This window comes from Schistocerca gregaria, chromosome 3 (genome assembly GCF_023897955.1).
Source record: "Schistocerca gregaria isolate iqSchGreg1 chromosome 3, iqSchGreg1.2, whole genome shotgun sequence".
Classification (NCBI taxonomy): Eukaryota; Metazoa; Arthropoda; class Insecta; order Orthoptera; family Acrididae; genus Schistocerca; species Schistocerca gregaria.
The window spans coordinates 534,210,972-534,235,825 of NC_064922.1; the positions used below are offsets into that span (position 1 = coordinate 534,210,972).

Sequence of the window (24,854 nt, forward strand, 5' to 3'; positions counted from 1 at the left end):
TCTAAGAACTACATGGACTACAATTTAAATGGGCAATAAATAATTGTGAGTTTGGAAAGACACTCATTGTACCAAAGTTATCTGAATACACATGAGCTACTTTAATCCATCTGGAAGTTATGCTTTATTCATGTAATCCTAAGTGCTGCTTCAAGTGTCGACATTTGGTTACAATGCCACAGTGTGTGTGGACCAGGCAGCATGCAGCAGATGTTGTTCAACTGCCCACAAAACAAATATACACTGTTCCACCCATGTGGCTAATTTTTTCCAAAGGCATCCAGTTTGGAACAGGGGATGTCTTTGTAGAAGAAGAAAAAAGGATCAATGATGTAAAAACTGCATGATGTATCTCATATTCCGAGGCAACAAAGATATTAAGGCCACTTGGCTACCTTTTATTCATGAACTCCTTTGCTTCAGAAATGAAATGACGTGCACCAAAGACCAGCATTGTCACCTAGACAATGTCACTCTCAGGAAATGCCAAAACCTGCATATTTACAAGCAGTTGCAAATGTACACTAACACATCTTTGTCATTCTCTCCAACAGGAAAATATACCTTAAAGATCAGCTGTAAAGTTGTAAAACCATGCAATCTTGCAAGTAACTCCTCACCCTCTCTCCACTTGTATTCTCCCAGCCCTTCAGGGATGAAAGAGAAAAAACTCCTCATTAAACTACCTGCCATGAATGAGTTCAAAACCCATGTGGAAGAATGGATACTTCTTGCATAGGGAAGATCCTTTGCATGTCAAACAATTTAAAGTTTTTGATGCCACTGTGCTATTCCCTACATGATGTGGACAACCTGTGTGGTGTAGGAGCTATAGATGAAATGGCAATGTTTGTCAGTGTCAAAAATCATTCTCCATCTCTCACTCAACAACTGACTACAAACAGTCACTGTATCAGTACAGGTGCATTGTATGGTACATATACCTTCCTTATATCTGCATCCTCTTGAATATTTAGCTGAAGAGGTTCTTACGTATAAGACTGAGCAGTTTCCCCAACAGTTCCTCTTATGTGGTAATTTGAATGCACACTTGTGTTTGTGGTATCAACAACCACCTGCTGCAGGGATTAAGCCTTTGAGAGACTCTTGTTATCACCACACATATCTACAGAACATGAGGTAGGGCACACACTTCAGCACTTCTCTGCTATTTGTGAAGCCACTATGCTGTCCAGCCATTGCACAGACCACTGGGTGTGCAATAACTGCACTCATAGGGACATTGTTTGAAAGTAAACTGCCCAGATGGATGCTAGGCAAAGGGTAACTGGATGGTTTGCATTGAGTGTGCTAATTTCAAACATAGTACAAGTGTCTAGAAATGGGTTTACAACTTTACCAGCATGATCTAACACTGCACTGAAGCACACATACCATGGTCTTCATACAAAGTAAGATGATTTTCTTTCCTCTGATGCAATAAAGAATGCCATTGTTGCATTAGGGGCTGATGGACAGTTCTGCATAGGTTCAAATTCTGATCAACTGCAGAGAATCTTATAGTCTTTATGGTTTTACAGAACTATTCAAGAGAGCAATAAGAGATCATGACAGCAGTTTCCAAACAAACCAAGGCAGACCATTAACAATACAGTTTTAGGAAAGACAATTAAGGAAATTTCAGTAAGAAGTGTGAAGTGTACAGTTGCTGCCCTGATGTGAAACTGATGTCTCTTCTTTAAAAATGTTGAACATGGTGCACTATGATGGAATTAGTCTGGCCACTGAGGCCTTTAGAACCACCCTGTACTGAGCCTTTGTGCGGAGGCTAGTGAGCCATGGCTTCACATCAGGTGACAACTTCTTATGGTGCAACAGACTTACAAAACATCATCCATGCCAAACATTCCTGTGTACCAGACCATTTCTCGGCCACCGTTTGAAAGGCATTTTCGTCATTGACGATGAGCAACAAGGCCCTATTGGGTTTTTGTGTGAAGGATTTCCTTTTAGAGATGGGTGTGGGTGATTTTAAAGTTTAATACCAAGGTTGGAGCAGGCTCCTACAGGGGCCCAGAAATATTTTAGACTTGACAAATTATAAGAAAGATTGCACTCCATCTTCTACATTTCAGTCTCCGTTTATTAACATTTTAGATGGTCATCACAGTTTTAAAGTTGTGTATACTGAGGGTTCCAAATGAGGGGACTCGCCTGGCTATTCAGTAGTGTTTCTCTACTATGTCTTTAGGATTCGCTTTCGCTATAAATATACTGCATTTACTGCAGAGCTGCACAAGATCTGGAAAGTGTTGAGCAGTGAGATATTTTCAGGGCAAACAGTTTCTCGTCTTCCCAGATTCCCTTAGTGCCCTGCCATCATTGCAACACATGTACCCAGCTGAGAAAATGCTCCACCTAATATGCAGTGAGGGAAGCAGATAGCATTCTGCTGAGTGCAAATTTTGGAAAATAAACAGGTAGACCAAGCAACCAAGGAGGCCTGCAGAGAACATGATGTGACACAACGTGCCATTCCCTTGCAGGCTGTCATTTCACTATTGCATTGGAGATACATGTGAGGGTGGGGGGAGGCTGGCAATGACAAATAGTAAGCTGAGGTTGGTGAAGCCATCTATCTGGCCATGTCATTATTCACACTGGTCACTCCAGTGGGTTGAAGTGTCACTGACTCCTAACACATAGCTTACTACTCCGGTGAGTGGACCCTCCAGTCTGTGATGCCTGTGGCATGCAAATCGCTAATGCCACATTTTAACTGAGTGTACTGTATATTGTGAGAAGTGGGCAGAGGCAAACATAGATGGTGATCTTACCTCTTATTTTAGCTAATGATGATATTTGTGGGTGGGCGGGTGTTTGTTTAGGGTGTTCTCTGTGCAGTTTTCCGATCATAATCCACCACACTCATCTCATACAATTTTAGTATAGGTGCTAAAAACCTTATCATCATCATCATCCATGTATGAGATGGCTTCAGTATTGTCTTTGGCTTGTGGCACATCACCTAGTTATGACCGGATCCATTACAGCATAATTTTATGCATACTTTGCACTGTGCTGCCACCGTTGTTGATACATGAAGATATAGAAATCACTTCCTCAGTTGTGCTAATGCTATAACTTATAGCAGCATTTACATTCATTGAATATAATCAAGAGACAAATGTTTGACATCTTGTGGAGTGAGCTCAGTTTTCTGCTGTGTTTTGACACAATACAGTTGGTAGATTGCTCGTGTACACATACAAAGTGTGTTTGACGCACATAGACTTGGCTCTTTCTTAGTTAATGGCAATATATCATGAGTATATGTATAGAGCTACACACAACTGGAACTGTTTTAATATCCACTTCAGCATTCTACGAGATCACAGGCACTTGTCACCTGATAAAAATCAATGAACACAACTTATTTTGAGAATTAAAATATTTTCTTAATAGCAGCTGAGGTGGTGACTTTATCTGTTACTGAATGTCACAGCACCTCACAGTCAGAAATAAATAAATTTTCCTTACCTTTTTTAATTGTATCTGGATGACAGACCATTTTGTGACTCATAGAAAGGTGATAAGTTAATCCTATTTCTAAAACCTGGGAAGTGCCCAAGCAGTTATTATAGTGTTGCCCTCATCAGCATAGAGGAAAGAGTGTGAAGAAGATTTTCAACCACTGCCTTGTCTGCTTTTGAAAATCGACACAGCATTCAATGAGTGTTCTGGAGCTACCACTTCACCATTAAAAACTAAACCCTACAGTAGGTCACTAGAACAGGCCTGCCAATGCAGATATAAACTTACAAATGGAAGAATGCTCCATTCAGAGCACAGAAAAGGTGAATATATTCCCCTTTACAAGACACTGACAGGCAAGTGAGCAACTGGCTGCCTCATTCTGCCTTTGCCACCAAAAGTTTTGACAGTATGAACATATTTGCACTATTTGAACACAGAACTTTCTAAATTCTTTTATTTGATACTTTACCTGTGGGTAGCGAGATATTGATGCGCACATTGGACCTTTGGAAAAATTGCAATAACAGAGGAAGCCACCAGGCGGAAGAGCTGCCTGCAGAAGAGTAACCCAAACTAACAGTAAGTGAGCAAAACACGACAGACAGATGCAGACAAGACAATAGACTAGGACCAGGACAAGGACAAACAACCTAGAAGACAATGAGGCACTAATCGAAGCCTTCTCCAAAATGATAATGAGGCCTAGAGCCATGGAGAGAGAAATCCAAAATGCACCTAGTACAGCGAAGGTAGCTCAACAGTTTAAAGTGCGAGCACCAAACTACCAATTATGCACTGGGTGGCCACCTATGTACCAGCTACATGGAATGCTACTGGCTGCTGTATATAAGTGGCAAGATGGAGGCACTCTCTCTCTCTCTCTCTCTCTCTCTCTCTCTCTCTCTCTCTCTCTGTACAAGCACCGCACTACACAGCTCTGGTACCCCATAACAGCCATCTAAATCCAACTCCTGTGGCAGGCATTCAACCCCCACAGCACCCGGTACAAAAGTTAAGACTTCATCCTCATGGTCACCAGAAGGGTGAGGCAAAGGGAGCAGTTCAGGTAAGTCCCCTGGGCGAGGAAGAAAAGCGATTAAATACCCTACATCCAACTACAACTGAGAACTCTACTCTTCTCCAAATGGCAATGAAGACCTGCATTGTGCAGGGTTATAAATAGGGTGCAGAAGTTTTGTGAATGCTCCTGACAGGAGGGTCCTTTAATAATGAGATTATCCAGATAATTCACACAGGCTGCAATCTACTGTGTGTCAGTTGTCCCAGATATTTTTGGAAAATTGCGGAGGCCGAGGCAGTGCCAAACGAGAGATGCTTGTACTCATATAACCAAAAGGTGTGTCACTGACAATGTTATGAGATTCCTCATCTAAGGATAACTGAAGGTAAACATCATAAAGGTCGACCCCTTTTAGCAAGTTTCCATGGAACAGGATCAGTTTCGACCTGTGATTGGGCATTAATTGTAACATGTACAAACTTCAAAAAAATGCATGATTTTCATTTTTTGTTTTCCTTGTCACATTTGATCTCTTTATTGTGTGTTATATAGTTGCCATGAAGATTGTTCAGAATCAAAGCCAGTTACAAATAAATATTATTATAGACAGCACCATTTTTAGTAGTGGGGCAGCCCATGTGTCATAGGCTTGATAACTCCAGCAGCATGGAGACAATCAGGCTCCTACTTCACCACAGTACATAAGGGCATCAGAACGGGTCTGGCATGGTAAAAACAAGTCCATCTGAAGGGTGATGTGCACTTGAAAGTCCAAGGCAAACACCATGTCTGGCTTAAATAGAGATGCAAATACTGAGCAGAGGTCATAGAGTTCCTGGAAACGTACTGTGGGAATGTGACCTTGACTTCATTGGAGATAGAAAACCCAAACAGTGTAAAAGCATCAAGCCCCCCCCCCCTAAAAAAAAAGAGACATGTAACTTGTATGTATGCTACTGTGACCAAGAAGTGTTCACAAAAGGGAATAGAACTGTCCCCATAGACCACCAAACAAAGTGAGTAAGGAAATGAAACACCTACTTCCATCCTTGTGCTGTCATTTATTGTATGGCTACCAGTTTCAATGCTTTAGTGCACCTTCAGGCCGTAGCTGATGCAGAGAGGGCTAACAGCAACCAAACACATGATGTATCACTGGCCAAAATCTGTAACTGGTTCCTGCAGACTACCTGTAACTGTGATGTTGCCTCTCCAACTATGAACACAATGACAACAAAGCCAAGGACAGTGGAGACACAAATCCGAAACGTGACCAAAGAGATTAACTGTGTGAAAAGCAAGGTAGTTGTGAAGCAGTCCTGACATAGCAAAGATAGATCTGACAATATGAAGCACGGGCACTGAACTGACTAGCTGTGTGCTGGGTGGCTGCCTATATAACGGCCATGTGGACAGCTATTGGCTGCTGTGTTCATGCGAGACAGTGGCACTGTTGCCATGCGTGCATAGTATTCTGCGGCCACAGTGCCCCCTAAGGGCCGTCTAAGTCCATCTCCTCTGGTGGGGCATTCAAGCCACAGGGGCTCAGAATTCATTTGCTGGGCATGGGCTTGGCGACCCTGAGTTTCTTGAGCTGAGGCCTAGGAAGCACCTTCAGTCCTCTGTCTGTGTGAAGTCTGGACATGCTTCAGCGACCATCATGCAGCACAATGATGGATGTTGTGTGTCACAGGGAACAAGGTAAGAAACCCTTGAGTCTCAAGGTGTGCTGTGCACTGATGAAATGCATGGCTTTTGGGGTGGAACTGTCCTTAGTGAGGAACCTCTGGGGATCCTGCAGCACCTTAGTTTGTGTAAGGCTTACCTAGGGACCCAGGGCTCTGCCTAGGTGGGCTATTATTTCTGTAGCTGCTCGTGGGACTAAGATAGATCCCTTGAAATTGTCTTCTCCTCCTCCCAGTGAAAAGGGTGGGTTACTGGTAGGTACTAATACCCAATCATGTAGCCAGTCCTTCAGACTTCGGGATTACACAGAATCTTTCAGTCTCGAGAAACAGAACACATGCTGGTGGCCAGAATGTATTTCTAATAGTTAAACAGAAAGAGAAAGTTTCATCTTTCTACTACCAAAAAGGTTTAGAAAGTGTCATTAGAATGTTAAAACCTGTCAAGCACTTGTTAAATGGGACACTGCTGGCAAAACTTCTAGTTCTGAACAAGTGAAGCAAGTTCAGAAAGTTGAACTGCATCATAGGTGTTGACACTTGCAGGCATCTGGTTCCCCAAGAAGAACTGAAAGCTGAGTGATCCGGGGAAGGCGTTGTTGATGTGCAAAACATTATGAGAAGGGCGGATGGCGATCTTGTCAAATCAGACTCTTTTTATACTTGCATTTAACAGCACCAAACTTCCAGAGTATATTGAGGCAGTTTTCCTTTGCCTAAGTATATGGCCTTATTTCATGTACCCAGTGCACTGTTTTAAATGCCAGCACTTTGGGCACACTGCTCTTGATTGTGAGGGAGAAGCCACTTGAGGCAAATATGGTGAAGACGCCCAAGGCAGAGTTGGTTGTTCCTCTGCTGTAAAGTGCGTCAACTACTCTGAGGATATCCTCATCAGGAATAGTGACTGTAGTGTCGTCCTTGAAGATTGGAACTCCCTGCCCTCTCCAAAGATCCAGTTTTGTCCAGTGATGCCACCACCAACTCCATGGTTGTGGCTGTGGAGCCTCCTCAGACAAAAAATCTAAATCAAAGGTGAAGAAGCACCCCTGACAGAGTTGGGAAGTACATAGTCCGGCAATGTCTATGTCATCCTCTCAGATGTCTCTCTCGAATCGTCTTCAGATGCAGTGGGCCTTGATGTCAGATGTGGGCAATCAGCTCACCCCAAAACTAAGCCTCCACTCATTGCTGGCTCGCCTCCCCTGCAGAAAGTCAGGATGAAAGTGCTACCCACATGATAAATGGCTCCCATCTTGCAGTAGAACATTAATGGGTTCAGGACACGTGGGGGGACTAAAACTCCTAGTACAGGAACACACCCTGTGCTTTTGTATGCAGGAAATGTGTTTTAAAGCGTCTGATCCCCTGGACTATCAGGCTAAATGCTGCGTCGAGAGAATGACCTGACTGGGGAAAGAGCCAAAGAAGGGGTCACTGTGTATGTGAATAACTACTTCTCTGTTCTCTCCCTGGCTACTGACCTGCAAACAGTTGCCGTTGAAATTCATGTGTGTGAGAGGATTACTAGTTGCTCACAGTATCTACCTCTGCAAGATGCAATAGACTCGGAGACTCTCACAGATCTTATGGACCAATTGCTCCGAACATTACTCATACTGGAAGACTTCACGATCAACCACTTCTTATGGGGCTTGACCTCTGCTTGCCCTTGGGTTGGGTTTTGGATAGCCTCCTGACATCTCACAAGCTGTGCTTCCTCAACACAGGTACTCCCACTCATTTCTGTGCTGGCACTGGGTCATTCTCAGCCATCGGCTTCTATTTATGCTCTCCAGCCTTTGCAGACTGTTCAGTGGAAAGTCATTGATGACCTCCATTGGAGTGACCACTTCCTACTCAGCTAGGTGGAACATTACCTGATGAGTGACCACCAAAATAATGGTCAGCAGGGCTAACTGGATGCTGTTCAGTCAGCTTGGCTGTATTTGAACACTGTAACAATGTCCAGAAATGGGTGGACCACATTACATGGGTAATCTGTCATGCTGCTGACTTATCCATCTCAAAGCCATCAGGTCATCTTATGAGGCAACATCTACCTTGATGGATTGTTGAGTGCTGCTCAAAAATCCGGGACAGGCGTGTGGCTCCTTGACAGTTTAAGTACTGCCCAACAGCAGAGAACCTCATAGCATTTCAGGTCGTGAGAGCCAAGGCTTGATGCATAATTAAAGAGAGCAAGGGAAGGCCATGGCAAGCATTCCTGGACTCCCATCAACTGTTCCACTTGTTTTACAAAAGTATAGGAAACCCTCAGGAGGATTTCTGGTAAACACAGTCATTTACCGAAGCAGCTGTGCTGAAACAGGAGTGTCTCGAAACAATGCACGGAGACATCACTCAGATGACAACAGAACATTTTGCAAAAACTACTGCCACTGACAGTCAGGATCCAGTGTTTTACCACTGCTGTGCAACTGTAGAGAGGACCAAGTTGGACTTCATACTCAACCATTCTGAGTCTTACAATCATCCATTCTCCATGTGGGAGCTGAACATAACCTAGTTGTTATCAGAGTATCATCTTAATGAGCAGTGTAGGAAAGACCCTGGACTGAATGGTTAACTGTTGTTTGGTGTGGTTGTTAGAGGCATCTATTCAGCAGACTTTCCTACATAAACATCACTGTCTTGACATATTCTTTGATATCAGTAAGGTGTATGATACTACTTAGAGACAAAGTATTGTCACACAACTCTATCAATGGGGCTTTCATGGCCACCTTCCCATCTTCCTGTGGTCTTTCCTGTTTTAGCGGTTTTTTAGTCCTGAGTTGGTGACACACTGTCATATCATTTGGAGCAGGAGAAAGATATGTTTTAAGTGTTACCCTCTTTGTCACAGCCTTTAACAGTATCATATCTATCATCAGTATCACATCTACGATAAGGAGACGCGTGCAATGCTCCTTATTTGTGGCCGATTTTTCTGTTGTCTGTTCACCCTCCAGTGTTGCAACAGTGACTCGTCAGTTGCAATTTACTGTGCAGAGGTTAGAGGAGTGGAGTGCAAAGACAGGTTTTCAATTTTCTACAGATAAGTGTGTGTGTGTGTGTGTGTGTGTGTGTGTGTTTCATTGTAATCATTTCCTTTGTTTTTTTTAATTCACCTTACTTGCATATGGGGGATACCTTTCCACATTTTAAAGACTCAGTAAGGTTTCTGGGCCTCATTTTTAACTCCAAAATCTCTTGGTTACCATACCTGAGAGACCTGAAAGGCAGAACCCAGAAGGCAATGAATATGCTACAATGTCTGAGCAAAAGGTAGTGGGTAACAGACAGAACACAGCTGCTCCAGTTTTATATGGCTTTTGTGTGTTCACGACTAGACTGTGGGTCCACAGCGTATGGATCAGTGAGCCTTTCTACCTGGATATTATTTATACTATCCATTGTGAGGGTATTAGGCTGGCCAAGGAGGCCCCATACCTATTCTCTATGCTGAGGCTAGGGAACTGCAACTCACCATCTGGCGGCAGCTCCTCGTAGTGCACCAGACTTGCAAGTTTCTTGCAGCTCAGACTTCACCTGCATACCATACTGTTGTTTGTCCACCTCTGGAGTGCCTTTTGTCAAATTGTCCATGAGCAACAATACTGTTTGGGATCAGTGTGCAGTGTTTATTTTGCTGGAGTCACTTGGAGTGGAGCATTTACAACACCAAATCCAGGATTTTAACTGCAGAGGTCCAGAGCAGTTTTTGATTTGGTGCTGTGAAGGAGAGATTACACTCCTACATATGTGTTTAATACATCATTTTATGACATTGTAACTGAGCACCACTACTCTACAGCTGTCTTTACAGATGGGTCGAAACAGGGGGACTCCGTTGGTTGCTGTGTTGATTTCCCTGATCGTGTCCTCAAAGTCTGACTGCTGTTTTCAGTGCAGAATTATATGCGATCTTGTGGGCACTGAAGCAGGTTAGATGTGCTTCAGGTGCTAAATTTCTTGTCTGTTCTGATTCTCCGAGTGTCCTGAACTCTCTACAATGCCTATATGCAGTAGACCAAATTTTACTAGACTGTGTTTTATATTTGCATCAGAGGGCAGTGGCAGATTTGCCAGCAGATCTACTGTGTATTTTAAATGGTATTAAAACAAATTTAGTTAGAGTTCTAAAATTTTGCGATCTGTCCAATTTGTTTCCATCAATTTTATGGAGATGTTATTAATGTGTCAGCAGGGTGACTGGCTAGCCCTTGGTCCTTTTTTTTTGTAAGTGGTCAGCCAGTCACATTTCTCTGTGCCTTTCTTTTAGCTGTTCTCTGGTTTTATTTCTGTTTTAACCCCATTTCTGGTACCTGCCACACTTCTTCATTTTATTAGAGCCTATGAGATAGTGTGATTGTGTGGATCAGTGGGAGTGAGGGAGCGAATGTCATTTCATAGTTTCCTTCTCACTGTGTAACAACAATTTTAGTCATTTTATCTATATCTATTTCCTTAAATACATGTAAAGGTGGTGATAGCCTTGGCTTTGAATGCCTGTAAGCTCCACACCCTCCCTTTCACCCCCCCCCCCCTTTCTGCCACCCTCTCTCACACACACACACACACACACACACACACACACACACACACACACACAATACTCACTGTTCCCTTTTCTCTCATTGATTTACAGTGTATACCACTGTTACACTGTCTCTCATTGTCTTTCTTTGCCACAGCCCGTCTCCACCGTACCTCGGTAGCTCAAAAATGCTGGAGGGTCCAACTTGTTCTTTCATCGGTATCCAAGTATTTAAAATTTCTGTCCAAAATGCAGCATCCCCTATACCTACATGTTGAACCGTGCCGATCTGCGAGGGTCCAGACACTCCAAGCCTATGTATGGTCTCCACTCATGTATTTTTCATTTCCACTGTTTCTTCTTCCTTTCTCTCCTGTTGGCACCTTCTTGTCTCTTTTCCACCTTCACTGTCTTTGTGCTACTCAGTTTCAGCACAAGAAAGTATGAATAATTTTGCATGCTGTAATTTTTGGCGGGGAAAGCAGAATGAGGATTCAGTCAGCTGGTTCTCCACTTTTCTGTCAGAGTCTTTAAAAGAAACAAACAGGCATCCTGGGTGGCTGACTAAAGGGATAAGAATATCTTGTAGAACAAAGTGGCAATTATATCAAAACGTTAGAAACAGTCACAATCTAAATGCAGTAGCCCATTACAAACAGTATTGTAAGGTGCTTAAAAAAGTTATTAGGAAGGCAAAAAGTATGTGGTATGCAGATAGAATAGCTAAGTCTCAGGATAAAATTAAAACCATATGGTCAGTCGTAAAGGAAGTGGCTGGTCTGCAGAGACAGGTCGAGGATATAGAATCAGTGCATAGTGGGAATGTCCGTGTTACTGATAAGTCGCATATATGTACTGTATTTAATAATCACTTTCTGAATACGAGGTGCATTCAAGTTCCAAGGTTTCTGATTTTTTTCTAATTAAGTACTCACCCAAAATCGATGAAACTGGCATTACTTCTCGATATAATCGCCCTGCAGACGTACACATTTTTCACAATGCTGACGCCATGATTCCATGGCAGCGGCGAAGGCTTCTTTAGGAGTCTGTTTTGACCACTGGAAAATCGCTGAGGCAATAGCAGCATGGATGGTGAATGTGCGGCCACGGAGAGTGTTTTTCATTGTTGGAAAAAGCCAAAAGTCACTAGGAGCCAGGTCAGCTGAGTAGGGAGCATGAGGAATCACTTCAAAGTTGTTATCACGCAGAAACTGTTGCGTAACGTTAGCTCGATGTGCAGGTGCGTTGTCTTGGTGAAACAGCACACGCGCAACCCTTCCCAGATGTTTTTGTTGCAGTGCAGGAAGGAATTTGTTCTTCAAAACATTTTCGTAGGATGCACCTGTTACCATAGTGCCCTTTGGAACGCAATGGGTAAGGATTACGCCCTCGCTGTCCCAGAACATGGACACCACCATTTTTTCAGCACTGGCGGTTACCCGAAATTTTTTTGGTGGCGGTGGATCTGTGTGCTTCCATTGAGCTGACTGGCGCTTTGTTTCTGGATTGAAAAATGGCATCCACGTCTCATCCATTGTCATAACCGACGAAAAGAAAGTCCCATTCATGCTGTCATTGCGCATCAACATTGCTTGGCAACATGCCACGCGGGCAGCCATGTGATCGTCTGTCAGCATCTGTGGCACCCACCTGGATAACACTTTTTGCATTTTCAGGTCGTCATGCAGGATTGTGTGCACAGAACCCACAGAAATGCCAACTCTGGAGGCGATCTGTTCAACAGTCATTCGGTGATCCCCCAAAACAATTCTCTCCACTTTCTGGATCACGTCGTCAGACCGACTTGATAAAGCCCGAGGTTGTTTCGGTTTGTTGTCACACGATGTTCTGCCTTCATTAAACTGTCGCATCCACGAACGCACTTTCGACACATCCATAACTCCATCACCACATGTCTCCTTCAACTGTCGATGAATTTCAGTTGGTTTCACACCACGTAAATTCAGAAAACGAATGATTGCACGCTGTTCAAGTAAGGAAAACGTCGCCATTTTAAGTATTTAAAACAGTTCTCATTCTCGCCACTGGCAATAAAATTCCATCTGCCATACAGTGCTGCCATCTCTGGGACGTATTGACAATGAACGCGACCTCATTTTAAAACAATGCGCATGTTTCTATCTCTTTCCACTCAGAAGAAAAAAAATCGAAGGCCTTAGAACTTGAATGCACCTCGTATAGCAGGTGAACTAAATGGAAACCTTGTCCCAACAGGGAATCATATAGCACTCAAAGAAAAAAGTGTTCAGAGACTGTTACCTGAAATGCTCCTCCATGATACTGCCAAGAGGGAGATTGAGTTAATAATTAAATCACCAAGAACTCTCATAGATATGACGGGGTATCTAGCAGAATTCTGAAGTATTGTTCCATGTATGTTAGCCCAATACTTAGCCATATCTGTAACTTTTCCTTTAGGAGTGGTCGGTTTCCTGACCGATTAAAGTACTCGGTAGTGAAGCCACTTTACAGAAAGGGAGACAGGGATAATGTTGACAAGTATAGACCTATTTCTATGCCATTGGTGTTCGCTAAAGTTATCGAGAAGCTTGTATATACAAGGATACTGGAGCATTTAAATTCACATAATTTGCTGTCAAATGTACAGTTTGGTTTTAGAAATGGCTTAACAACTAAAAATGCTATAGTCTATTTTCTCTATGAGATTTCGGATGGATTAAATAAAAGGCTGCGAACGTTAGGTGTTTTCTTTGATTTAATGAAGGCTTTTGACTGTGTTGACCACAAAATATTACTGCAGAAGTTGGACCTTTATGGAGTAAGGGGAGTAGCTTACAATTAGTTCGCCTCTTACTTTAAGAACAGAAAACAGAAGGTAATTCTCTGCAATATTGAGAGTGGTAGTGATGTTCAGTCCCAATGGGGCACTGTTAAATGGGGCGTTCCCCAAGGGTCGGTGCTGGGGCCACTGCTGTTTTGTATTAATATAAATGAAATGCCTTCTAGTATTACAGGTGATTCAAAAATATTTCGGTTTGCTGATGACACTAGCTTGGTAGTGAAGGATCTTGTGTGTAATATTGAAACATTATCAAATAATGTAGTTCATGAAATAAGTTCGTGGCTTGTGGAAAATAATTTGATGCTAAATCACAGTAAGACTCAGTTTTCACAGTTTCTAACTCACAATTCAACAAGAACTGATATTTTGATCAGACAGAATGGACATATTATAAGCGAGACGGAACAGTTCAAGTTCCTAGGCGTTCACATAGATAGTAAGCTGTTGTGGAAAGCCCATGTCGAGAATCTTGTTCAGTAACTAAATGCTGCTTTATTTACCATTAGAACAGTATCTGAAATAAGTGACAGTTCAACACGAAAAGTAGTCTACTTCGCATGTTTTCATACACTTATGTCATATGGTATTATTTTTTGGGGTAATTCATCTGATTCAAAAAGAGTATTTTTGGCTCAAAAACGGGCTGTTCGAGCTACATATGGTGTAAGTTTGAGAACCTCTTGTTGACCCCTATTCAATAGTCTGGGAATTCTGGCATTGCCCTCACAGTATATATTTCCTTTAATGTCGTTTGTTGTTAGCAATACTAGCTCATTCCCAAGAGTTAGCAGCTTTCACTCAGTTAATACTAGGCAGAAATCCAATCTGCATGTGGAATGCACTTCCTTGCCTCTTGTGCAGAAAGCAGTGCAGTATTCTGCTGCATCCATTTTCAATAAGCTACCACAAGAACTCAGAAATCTTAGCAGTAGCCCAAACACTTCTAAGTCTAAACTGAAGTTTCCTCATGGCTCACTCCTTCTATTCTGTCGACAAGCTCCTGGAAGAGCTAAAAAATTAAGCAAATTCCAGTGTTACATTGTTGATTTACTTTATTTAAACTTTTGACTTGTCGCCTGAATATGTTTCTTATATTTCATTTTATCTGTTTCTGCAATCTACAACTGAATATGTTTCTTATATTTCATTTTATCTGTTTCTACAATCGTGTTACAGTTTCATGTATTGACTCGTTCCATGACCATGGAGAATTCTCCTTAATGTGGTCCCATGGAACAATAAATAAATAAATAAATAAATAAATAAAAGAATATATTCGCCTCTTTTGTGCTCTGACAGGAGCATTTTCTGTTTGTTTAATTATTTTCCTTGCTACAGCAGAGTGTGCTGCTTGTATAAAACAAATTCTGTAGGTCTGTAAAGTTTTGAAAGTTTATTTGGTTGGTTCATCATATTTATCTATTTTAACACACATAAACAACAAGTAATTGTACATAATAATAAGAGTAACATGAACTCTTTTGTATTACATTTTTTATGGATGCTTTCCTCATCAATCACAATTCATAGAAAATGTTCAGTTTATGATTGTACAAGGTATGCAACTTTGCATCCGCCATTTTTTCCCCAACATTTGAGGCTTTGGTTACACATGTATCATTCAAAGTATTTTCCATCGCTCTCCCATCTTTTGGGCAGTGTGCGAACCCCCCCCCCCCCCCCCCCCCCCCCCCCCCCCCCCGTCGAAAAAATTATTCATCTTTTGAAGCGATCCACGAATCAATCCAATTTGTGACTTCTTCATGAGATCGGAACAGGTGATAGTCAGAGGGAGCAATGTCTGGAGTATATGATGGGTTAGATAGGACTTCCCTTTTTAACATTTCCAAGTACGTTTTGACCTCTTTTTTTTGCAACGTGGGGTTGAGCGGTGTCATGCAGCAAAGTCACTTTATTGTGCCTCTCACTGTATTGTGGTTGTTTTTCTTTTAATGCTCTGCTCAAACTCATTAATTGCATTTGATAATGAGCACCTGTGATTGTTTCACTTGGTTTTAACACCTCAAAGTACACGACGCCGAGCTGGTCCCACCAAATGCAGAGCATGATCTTGGAGCTGTGAATATTCGGTTTGGCCATCGACGTAGAAGCATGGCTGGGATATCCCCATGATTTTTTGCATTTCGGGTTATCGTAATGAACCCATTTTTCATCCCCGGTCACAATGGTGCTGCAGAAATCCCTTCAATTTTTGCCTGTGAAGCAACTGTTCACTAACACACAAGTGCCATTCAACATCTCATGGTTTCAGCTCACACAGGACCCAAGTTCCTTCTTTATGAATCATGTCCGTAGCCTTGAGATGTTTTGAAATGGCTTGCTGTGTCACTCCCACTAACCGTGCCAATTATTCTTTAGTTTGATGCGAGTCTTCACTCAGCAATGTCTCCAATTGTCCATCTTCTAAAACATTCTCCCTTCCACCACTATGCTAGTCTACGACGTTAAAATCACCATTCTTGAAGTGTTGAAACCACTCACAACATGTTCTTTCACTAATAGCATCCTTACCACACGTACTTGAGAGCATTCGATGAGACTCAGCCGCTGTTTTCTTCATATTGAAACAAAACAGTAACACCTCGTGCGAATGACGAGAATTAGGCTCGTAAACTGTCATTTTCAATCAAGAGCAACTTTATTATGCAGAGACAAATCGACTAATGTTTAAATGAGGTTACATTGACCAAGGTCCAAGCTAACTGCCTGACGTCTATGATCTGTTTCTTTCGACTGATACTTACCATTATCGCCACCTATCAGCAAATAGCGGAAGCAAAGTTGTACACCTTGTAAATTAAGACCAAAAATGTTGTTAGAAATATTTTACTGGATTTACAGTTTTTCCTGTTCTAAATGATTTTTATCATTCATTTTAAGTTCTTTTCAGGCATGTTAAGACCCATTTTATCCTATTTTTGTCACAGCAGTACCACATTGTATAATAGGCACTTCATGCCTGTTTAAATATGCACAGAGACCGTGTAGCATAATGTTGGTGAACAAGTAGTGCCTAAAAACACAGTTTAATGACCTCAGAACCCTTTGATGACCTATGAACCTGCGTCATGGGTTCACTGTGTCAGTTACAACTGCATTTATGCCTCAGCTCAGGTATTATGTTCATAAATTTAAGTTTCACCCCAGAGAAGATACTCTTAAGAACATATGGTAAACATTTTGATGATTTACCTTGAATACAAAGTGTAGAAATAGCTGCCCCCTGGCCCAGCATTGGTGCTTTTTGCCCTCAACAATCAGGGATTTTCAGGTGTATATTGACAATGGATACAGATTTTCGAAAGTGGGAAAATAGTGTCAGTGAATGTCTAAAGACCATACAGTTAAATTTTGAGCAATTTTCTACATTTAGTTATTTAGGTAATTGTAGCCCACAGTGCAAAAATGGGTTTTTGTTGTTATCTGCTTAAGTACTGTAACAATGAACAAATGGAGCATTTGGAAGCCACCTAAGGTTTCAGCTGAGACTTCTGTTTGTGTGCTTTTTAACCATTCCTGTTCTGATTTTCATAAATTTTCAAAATTTTAAATAACCAGTGAAATTTCAATGTCACACATTTAACTTAAAGCTTACCTGTTTGATACACATTAGAAATCTGAGAACTCCTCCCAAACAGGCCATGAAGGCCCAACAGTACCGACCACCCTCAGCCAACAGGCATTTTTGGATGCGGTTATGGAGGGGCATGTGGTCAGCACACCGCTCTCCCACCCATATGTCAGATTCCGGGATCACCCATCCAAGGAATCTGACGGGAACCGGTGTTACAACTGCAGCAAGGTCATTGGTAGAGATCTGATAGCATGCTCCTTAATATCACCATGTATTTTAAAAGGCAAGAGCCATAGTTCACTGAGAATGGATCAAGCCTGTATTCTCCAGTTTTACAGAGCCTTTGTGGAAATGCAGATTGATAGTACTTGTGTGGAATTGCAGATTGATAGTAGTTGCATCATTTATGGGTTTACTAGATCATTCTGTTTAAAAAATAATAGGTTTGTTGCATTGTGGGGGAAAGAGGCTTGCTGTTTGAGCCCTTAAGGGCTAGCCATATGCTCAGCATCTATTCTGCAGCTGGTGGATCACTGTTCAACATCAGGTAAATATTCCTCATGATGCAACAAGACTATAAAATGGTATCTGCATACCATATTGTTACTTATTCACATACAAAATAGATTTTCATCCATACTGTCTGAGAGCAACAAGCACAAAGAATTGCCTTTTAGAACTGAGAGTGGCTAATAACTTAAGTTTTACAGTAAGACTGGAGCTGATCAACACCTTGGCATCTTAAGAGACCTGAAACTATCTTTTGGCAAATTTAAAGAACAAATGGACTGTAGAGATAACTTTTGAGAATTCGTTTTATTACTCATAACAATAAGGGAAATTCCTGGATGGAAAAATTCATAAAACAAGGGAAAGGCAACAACTTACATATAAAGGACTGGCACATGGCACACACAAACATGTAATAGAAAACAGTTAACACTAACTTTCATGCTCTTGCTCTTTTTATAGTAAGATTACACACACACACACACACACACACACACACACACACACACACACACACACACACACACACACACAAATGAGCACAACCACAGTAGCGATGTGACAGATTATTGAATATCAATTATTGAAAGCAGGTGCCTGGGTAGATGGAGGCAGGCAGGGGTAGGGAAAAAAAGGGCAACAGAGAGACAGAGAGAGAGAGGCAGATGGCTGGGAAAAGGGGGGAAAGGAGGAGAGAGAGAGAGAGAGAGAGAGAGAGTGTGTGTGTGTGTGTGTGAGCGAGTGAGCGAGTGAGCGAGCGAGCAAGCAAGCGAGCTATATTTTTCTGCTGTATTAGTTTTGTACGGTATATGTGCACACTTACAAAGAATGGATGTTTCAAAGATGAGCTGTCTTGGCTATATGTAATCTTGTGGGAGTAGAAAACAGTAGTAGCTGGGACAGATGTTCCAACTGTTAAAGAGCAAGAGTCCTTATTGCGGTAATAGATAACAGGAGCTGCAGTCATAGGGTTGCCATTGGCCATACCGGAGTGGTATCACCAGTTCCTGTCAGATCACTGAAGTTAAGTGCTGTCAGGCTGTGCTAGCACTTGGATGGCTAACCATCTGATCTCCCAAGCACTTTTGGCAAGCATGATGCATTCAGCCCTTGTGAGGCAAACTGAGGAGCTACTTGATTGAGAAGTAGCAGCTCCAGTCTCGTAAACTGGCACATGGCCGAAAGAGCGGTGTGCTGACCACATAACACATAACCCTCCATATCAGCATCCAGTGATGCCTGTGGGCTGAAGATGACACAGTGGCTGGTTGGTACCGTTGTGACTTTGTGGCCTGTTTGGGTGGAGTTTAGTTGGTTTAGTTTAGTGGTCAAACAGTAAAATGATTTTGCGAAAGTACGGCTTGAGCTTGGGTTGTATGATTATGAAGGACCAGATTGGTGATGAAGAGGAATCAATGGCATTGGAAAAGGTTAAAGTTCTTGTAGCAGAATGGATGACAGCCCGAGATGCCAATTTTAATAGTAAGCCCATTAGGTGGGATACCATGTGCCAGAAAAGATTTCATAAAGAGGATTTGTGGTTGAAGTATTGCTAGGGTGAAGGAAAGTTATTGGAATTGGTGGTGGTAGAATGAGCAGGGATACATGGCAGGATGGGCAGAAGACAAAAGGAGTGACTGGAAAAAATGGATATTCAATAATCAGTCTCACTGCTACCACAGGCATGTGTGAATGTGTGTACTCTTGCTAAAAGAGAACAGAAAAGCTAGTGTTAACTGTTTTCTATTACATGTTTGTGTGTGCCACACACGAATCCTCATTTTATTATTTTTTACATAAGCACCATAATTCGAGTCTACGCTACTCAGATGATTGAAAGCAGTTGTTTTTATAGATCATCTCTTCAGTATTCGCCTTCAGAATAACTGCACTGTATTTAGTGCAGAACTGCATGGACTCGTGAAGGCACTGGAGTATATAAAGCATCATTACTGTAAGAAATTTCTCATCTGATCAAATTCCCTTAATGTATTGCAAGCAGTGCAACAAATGTACCCGGCAGATAAAATGTATAGAATCCCTTCATCTTTGTACAACAATGAGGCAAATATGTTATTCCCTGTGAGAAACTGGAGAAACAAGCAAGATGATGTAGACATTCCCCTATAGGTTGTCATCTTGCTGTTCCTGAAAGAGATATACAAATGTGGAAGGAGGAGAGCTGGTCATGAGGGACAATATTCTAGTCTTGGTAAAAGCAACTATCTGACTGTCACATGCCAGATAAGACCTCTTTGAAAGGAAAAATTCACTCTGACCTGCCCCTGAGTGAGTCACTGTCTCCAGGTTGTGGTGCTCATGGCATATTAATCACTGAATGCCATATTTTAATTGAGTATATTTTATATTTTAATGATAAAGCAGAAGCTAACTTGTATAGGGCTCTGCCCTAAAACAAGTGTGCTAAAACTTCTAAAATTCTGTATTTTTGGCTCATTTCTTTTATTTTTATTCCTGAAATCAGCCAGCTATATTTTTCTGCTCTTTTAGTTTTGTACCATACATGTGCACACTTAGAAAGAATGGATGTTTCAAGATGAGCTGTCTATAGTATTAACATTTCCTTAAGGTTGATGTCTTTCCTCTTGCCATTATTCATCTATTGCTCACAATTTTCCTTAAAATGATGGTTAATATATATACAAGACAACTTAACACATGCTTGTATTAGAGATAAACAATGGAAACACCAGGTAGGGATGTCGACAATGTAAGAAAAGATAGGTTGCTACTTACCATAAAGGAGATGCTTTAAGATGCAGACAGGCACAATTAAAAGACACTTATATAAAGCTTTCGGTCACAGACTTCATCAACAAAAGAGAAACACACATCATTTATCCACACAAGCACATATGACCACCATTTCTACATCTACATCTACATCCGTACTCCGCAAGCCACCTGACGGTGTGTGGCGGAGGGTTCCCTGTGTACCTCTATCGGTTCTCCCTTCTATTCCAGTCTCGTATTGTACGTGGAAAGAAGGATTGTCGGTATGCTTCTGTGTGGGCTCTAATCTCTCTGATTTTATCCTCATGGTCTCTTCGCGAGATATACGTAGGAGGGAGCAATATACTGCTTGACTCTTCGGTGAAGGTATGTTCTCGAAACTTTAACAAAAGCCCGTACCGAGCTACTGAGCGTCTCTCCTGCAGAGTCTTCCACTGGAGTTTATCTATCATCTCCGTAACGCTTTCGCAATTACTAAATGATCCTGTAACGAAGCGCGCTGCTCTCCGTTGGATCTTCTCTATCTCTTCTATCAACCCTACCTGGTGCGGATCCCACACTGCTGAGCAGTATTCAAGCATTGGGCGAACAAGCGTACTGTAACCTACTTCCTTTGTTGTCGGATTGCATTTCCTTAGGATTCTTCCAATGAATCTCAGTCTGGCATCTACTTTACCGACGATCAACTTTATATGATCATTCCATTTTAAATCACTCCTAATGCGTACTCCCAGATAATTTATGGAATTAACTGCTTCCAGTTGCTGACCTGCTATTTTGTAGCTAAATGATAAGGGACCTATCTTTCTATGTATTCGCATTCCATTACACTTGTCTACATTGAGATTCAATTGCCATTCCGTGCACCATGCGTCAATTCGATGCAGATCCTCCTGCATTTCAGTACAATTTGCCATTGTTACAACCTCTCGATACACCACAGCATCATCTGCAAAAAGCCTCAGTGAACTTCCAATGTCATCCACAAGGTCATTTATGTATATTGTGAATAGCAACGGTCCTATGACACTCCCCTGCGGCACACCTGAAATCACTCTTACTTCGGAAGACTTCTCTCCATTGAGAATGACACGCTGCGTTCTGTTATCTAGGAACTCCTCAATCCAATCACACAATTGATCTGATAGTCTGTATGCTCTTACTTTGTTCATTAAACGACTGTGGGGAACTGTGTCAAATGCCTTGCGGAAGTCAAGAAACACGGCATCTACCTGTGAACCCGTGTCTAAGGCCCTCTGAGTCTCGTGGACGAATAGCGCGAGCTGGGTTTCACACGACCGTCTTTTTCGAAACCCATGCTGATTCCTACAGAGTAGATTTCTAGTCTCCAGAAAAGACATTCCAGCATCTTGGGCCAGAATGCTAGCCCAAGACGCTAGAGTTGGCAGTCATGTGTGCTTGCTTGTGTGTATGAATGATATGTGCTGACGGCTGAGGCTGAAAGCTTTATGTAAGTGTATTTTGATTGTGCCTGTCTGCAACTTATTGTTTCTCCATTACAGTAAGGAGCAATCTATCTTTTCTTATATTGTTGTTTGTATTACAGTCGTTCTTTTCATGCTTAAGTGTTTATACAAACTCATATTATCAGCGATTAGCAGTTGGGACTGGAGTAATTGCAAGGCTGTCATTTCATACTGTTTTGATTTGCTTTTTAAGACATTTGTGCTCCCGAATACACATCTTCATAAATGCTTTTGACTCATCCTGCAGTCCTCAGATGTGATTAGTCAGCTACAATGATTTTCCTTTAAATTTTCAGTTGTTCACTTGCTGAGTTACTGTTGTTTTGTACCCTTGTCTGTGGCATAGGGAAAGTCTTATATGTTTGATAAATAAAGAGATTTAATTATTATTAATTTTATTGTTAGAATAGTGCTAGTTTACTTTTAATAAAATATCATTGACCGAATATCTCATTTTTGTTTTTTCTTGTTCCAGGATGTGAGGCATAGCATTAATGGTGAAATAATTATGAGAGAAATGGATACTGACAAGGGATATTATAATTTCATAATTTGATATAAACTGTCTGCCTGAAGATAATCAAGAGGCTGTATCTTTTGTGTTGAACAAGTGATTCCACTGAGTGTATACTGTCAGTATTTAATGAGTTCAACTGTGTGGGGTGCCACGTTTTCAGTTCACATATTATGAAGTGCAAAATAAATAAAAACATCATCAAATTACTGTAATACTCATGAAACTTTGAATGGATGTAACTTTTTTGCTCGGGGATTGTGTATATAAAGTGCAACTCAGAGTGTAAATATTAATAAGAATAGTTGAACAGCTATTCCATGCTGAACTGGCTTGTATGTCTTTTACAAGGAACGTGAGACTGTAAGTCTATAAAGTACTTGTTTCATAATTATATTTTGGTTTGTATAATTTTTGACAGAAAAATACCTCAGTATTAAGTTTAGTTAGAAAAATCTAAGATTTCATTAAGTTTGTAATTTTAAAGTGTCAGCTCCCTCCACAACCACTGCCTGAAATGGTCTTGTGCTCAAATTACTCAAAGGGCAAGATAACTTTGGTGATTATCTGGAGACATGACAATTTGAATAGTTAAATTTGTCTGTGTAGACAAAATACTAGTGCAATTGTGAAAGTGTAACTAATACACTATTGCAGAAAGTGCATGTAAGAATGAGAGCTGGTTCTCTGTGATTTTTAAAAAAAATCTTTATCAAATAATTTCTTTGTAATTCCATGGACATGTTTGTTAAATTATAAGGTGCATAAGTCTAAATTTGACATTAGAGCTTTCCAGTGGTACCTACAAAAATCAAAATTAATTGATTTTGTGTTGGTTGAACCACATTTTCCAATAGTAAGTATTACGCAAAAAGGTAATTGATAAATGCGTAGAGATGCAAAATGCAGGAAATGAAATGCAGCAATTGACTTTAATTGTGACTTAATTTGTTATAGTAATACTTTTTACTATGGCTGCATGAAAAGCAAAATTTACTTCATAATTGATAATATAAAGCCCTTCCATAACCTGGCTCACGACAATTATTGAAAAGATGTACTGTTTTCAATAAGATCTCATCTTTGCCAGTGGAGGGTAATAATGCATCTTATCAACATGTTTTGTTCCTTTGTGGAGCTTCGCTGGCTAGAAATACAAAACCCTTATATTAGTAAATGTTACTGCGAAAGTAATCAGGCTTAAGCAATATGTTACAAAAGTGACAAAAATAAGGTCTTTTATGTGTTTCTTTCTTCCTTTCTTTCTCTGTGGTAAATGCTATATTAGCATAATTTACCAGAATTCTACCTCATAGGTGCTACCCAATTCACTGAATTAACATTGCAAAGTTCTACACGAAGACATTATTAATTAGAAATTCAGTATATTATTATTTCTGTCTGGTATTCCTTATGAAATGGGCATTGACAGTGTTAACACCTAACACACAAAATAATTTTGTGTCCAGTGTTCCTGGCTTTCACTTCTGTTATTTTAAACTACATTGCACCATTCTGATTAACTTTTTCTGGCTTTTCAGCAATATTTTCAGATTTATGGCTCTTATTCTGGGTAACAGGTTTTTGAATATATCTAAAGAAAAAACATTCATCAGTAATCGGTCATGATTTCTTGTTCTATGAAAACATGTGATATTATTGATAAGTAATAAACTGTCTGTACTAAAGCAAATTTGTTTTAATAGTGCATTTGTGATGTATATCCATTCTGCTTTTGATTATTCTATAGTGTGGTCCAGATATAGTTGTAAAATTAAAATTTTAGTCTTAATGAAGAACTACCCATTGTGTAAATTGTTTATAAATTCGGTAAAATTTTGACTTGATGTATAGACAGTTAAATTCTAAAAAGAACAAATCCTTAGCACTACATTTGGAAATAGTTCTAAGTGTGAAACCCAGTGTACAGTTCAGTATTCAGTTGCTATCAATCATTGCATTATAATCTAAAGAACCACAAATTATCAATTAAAGCAGAACATTGATTTGTGAGTACAATTTGCTGAAGGAAATACATTACATATGTTTTGTATAATTAACATGTATGATTATGACAGACCGTGGAACTGCATTGTTTGCAAGGTTTGGTATGACAGCTAGTGCATAACTGTATATCTACTTGTTAATGAAAACATTTATAAAATTTACGCATTTGTTTAATTAAAATCACCTGGCAACTAAGTCCTTACCTTTTCACGTGCATGCATGTTTGTGTTTATGTATGTTCATATGGAGTTGAGAAACTGGCCACATTTGCATGTTTTTACAGCGACAATCAAAAGTATCCTTTGGTGACTGCTGGCTGGAATCACATCTGCGGGCAGCCGTTCCTCCTGCCCTAATGTGTTCAACAAACATGAGCTGTGCATACTTATTATTTCCAGCATGACTCAGAGAGA

The 24,854-nt window shown here is 40.7% G+C and overlaps 1 protein-coding gene across 1 annotated transcript in view; it reads left to right on the forward strand.

Moving 5' to 3' along the window:
* LOC126354711 (2-aminoethanethiol dioxygenase) overlaps positions 1 to 24,602 on the forward strand; it is a 51,963-nt gene extending 27,361 nt beyond the window's left edge. The window contains exon 2 of the mRNA XM_050004559.1: positions 22,396 to 24,602. Coding sequence (XP_049860516.1) covers positions 22,396 to 22,402 — 7 coding nt within the window. The 3' untranslated portion in view covers positions 22,403 to 24,602. The remainder of the gene's footprint in view (positions 1 to 22,395) is intronic.
* Positions 24,603 to 24,854: the final 252 nt, after the last annotated feature.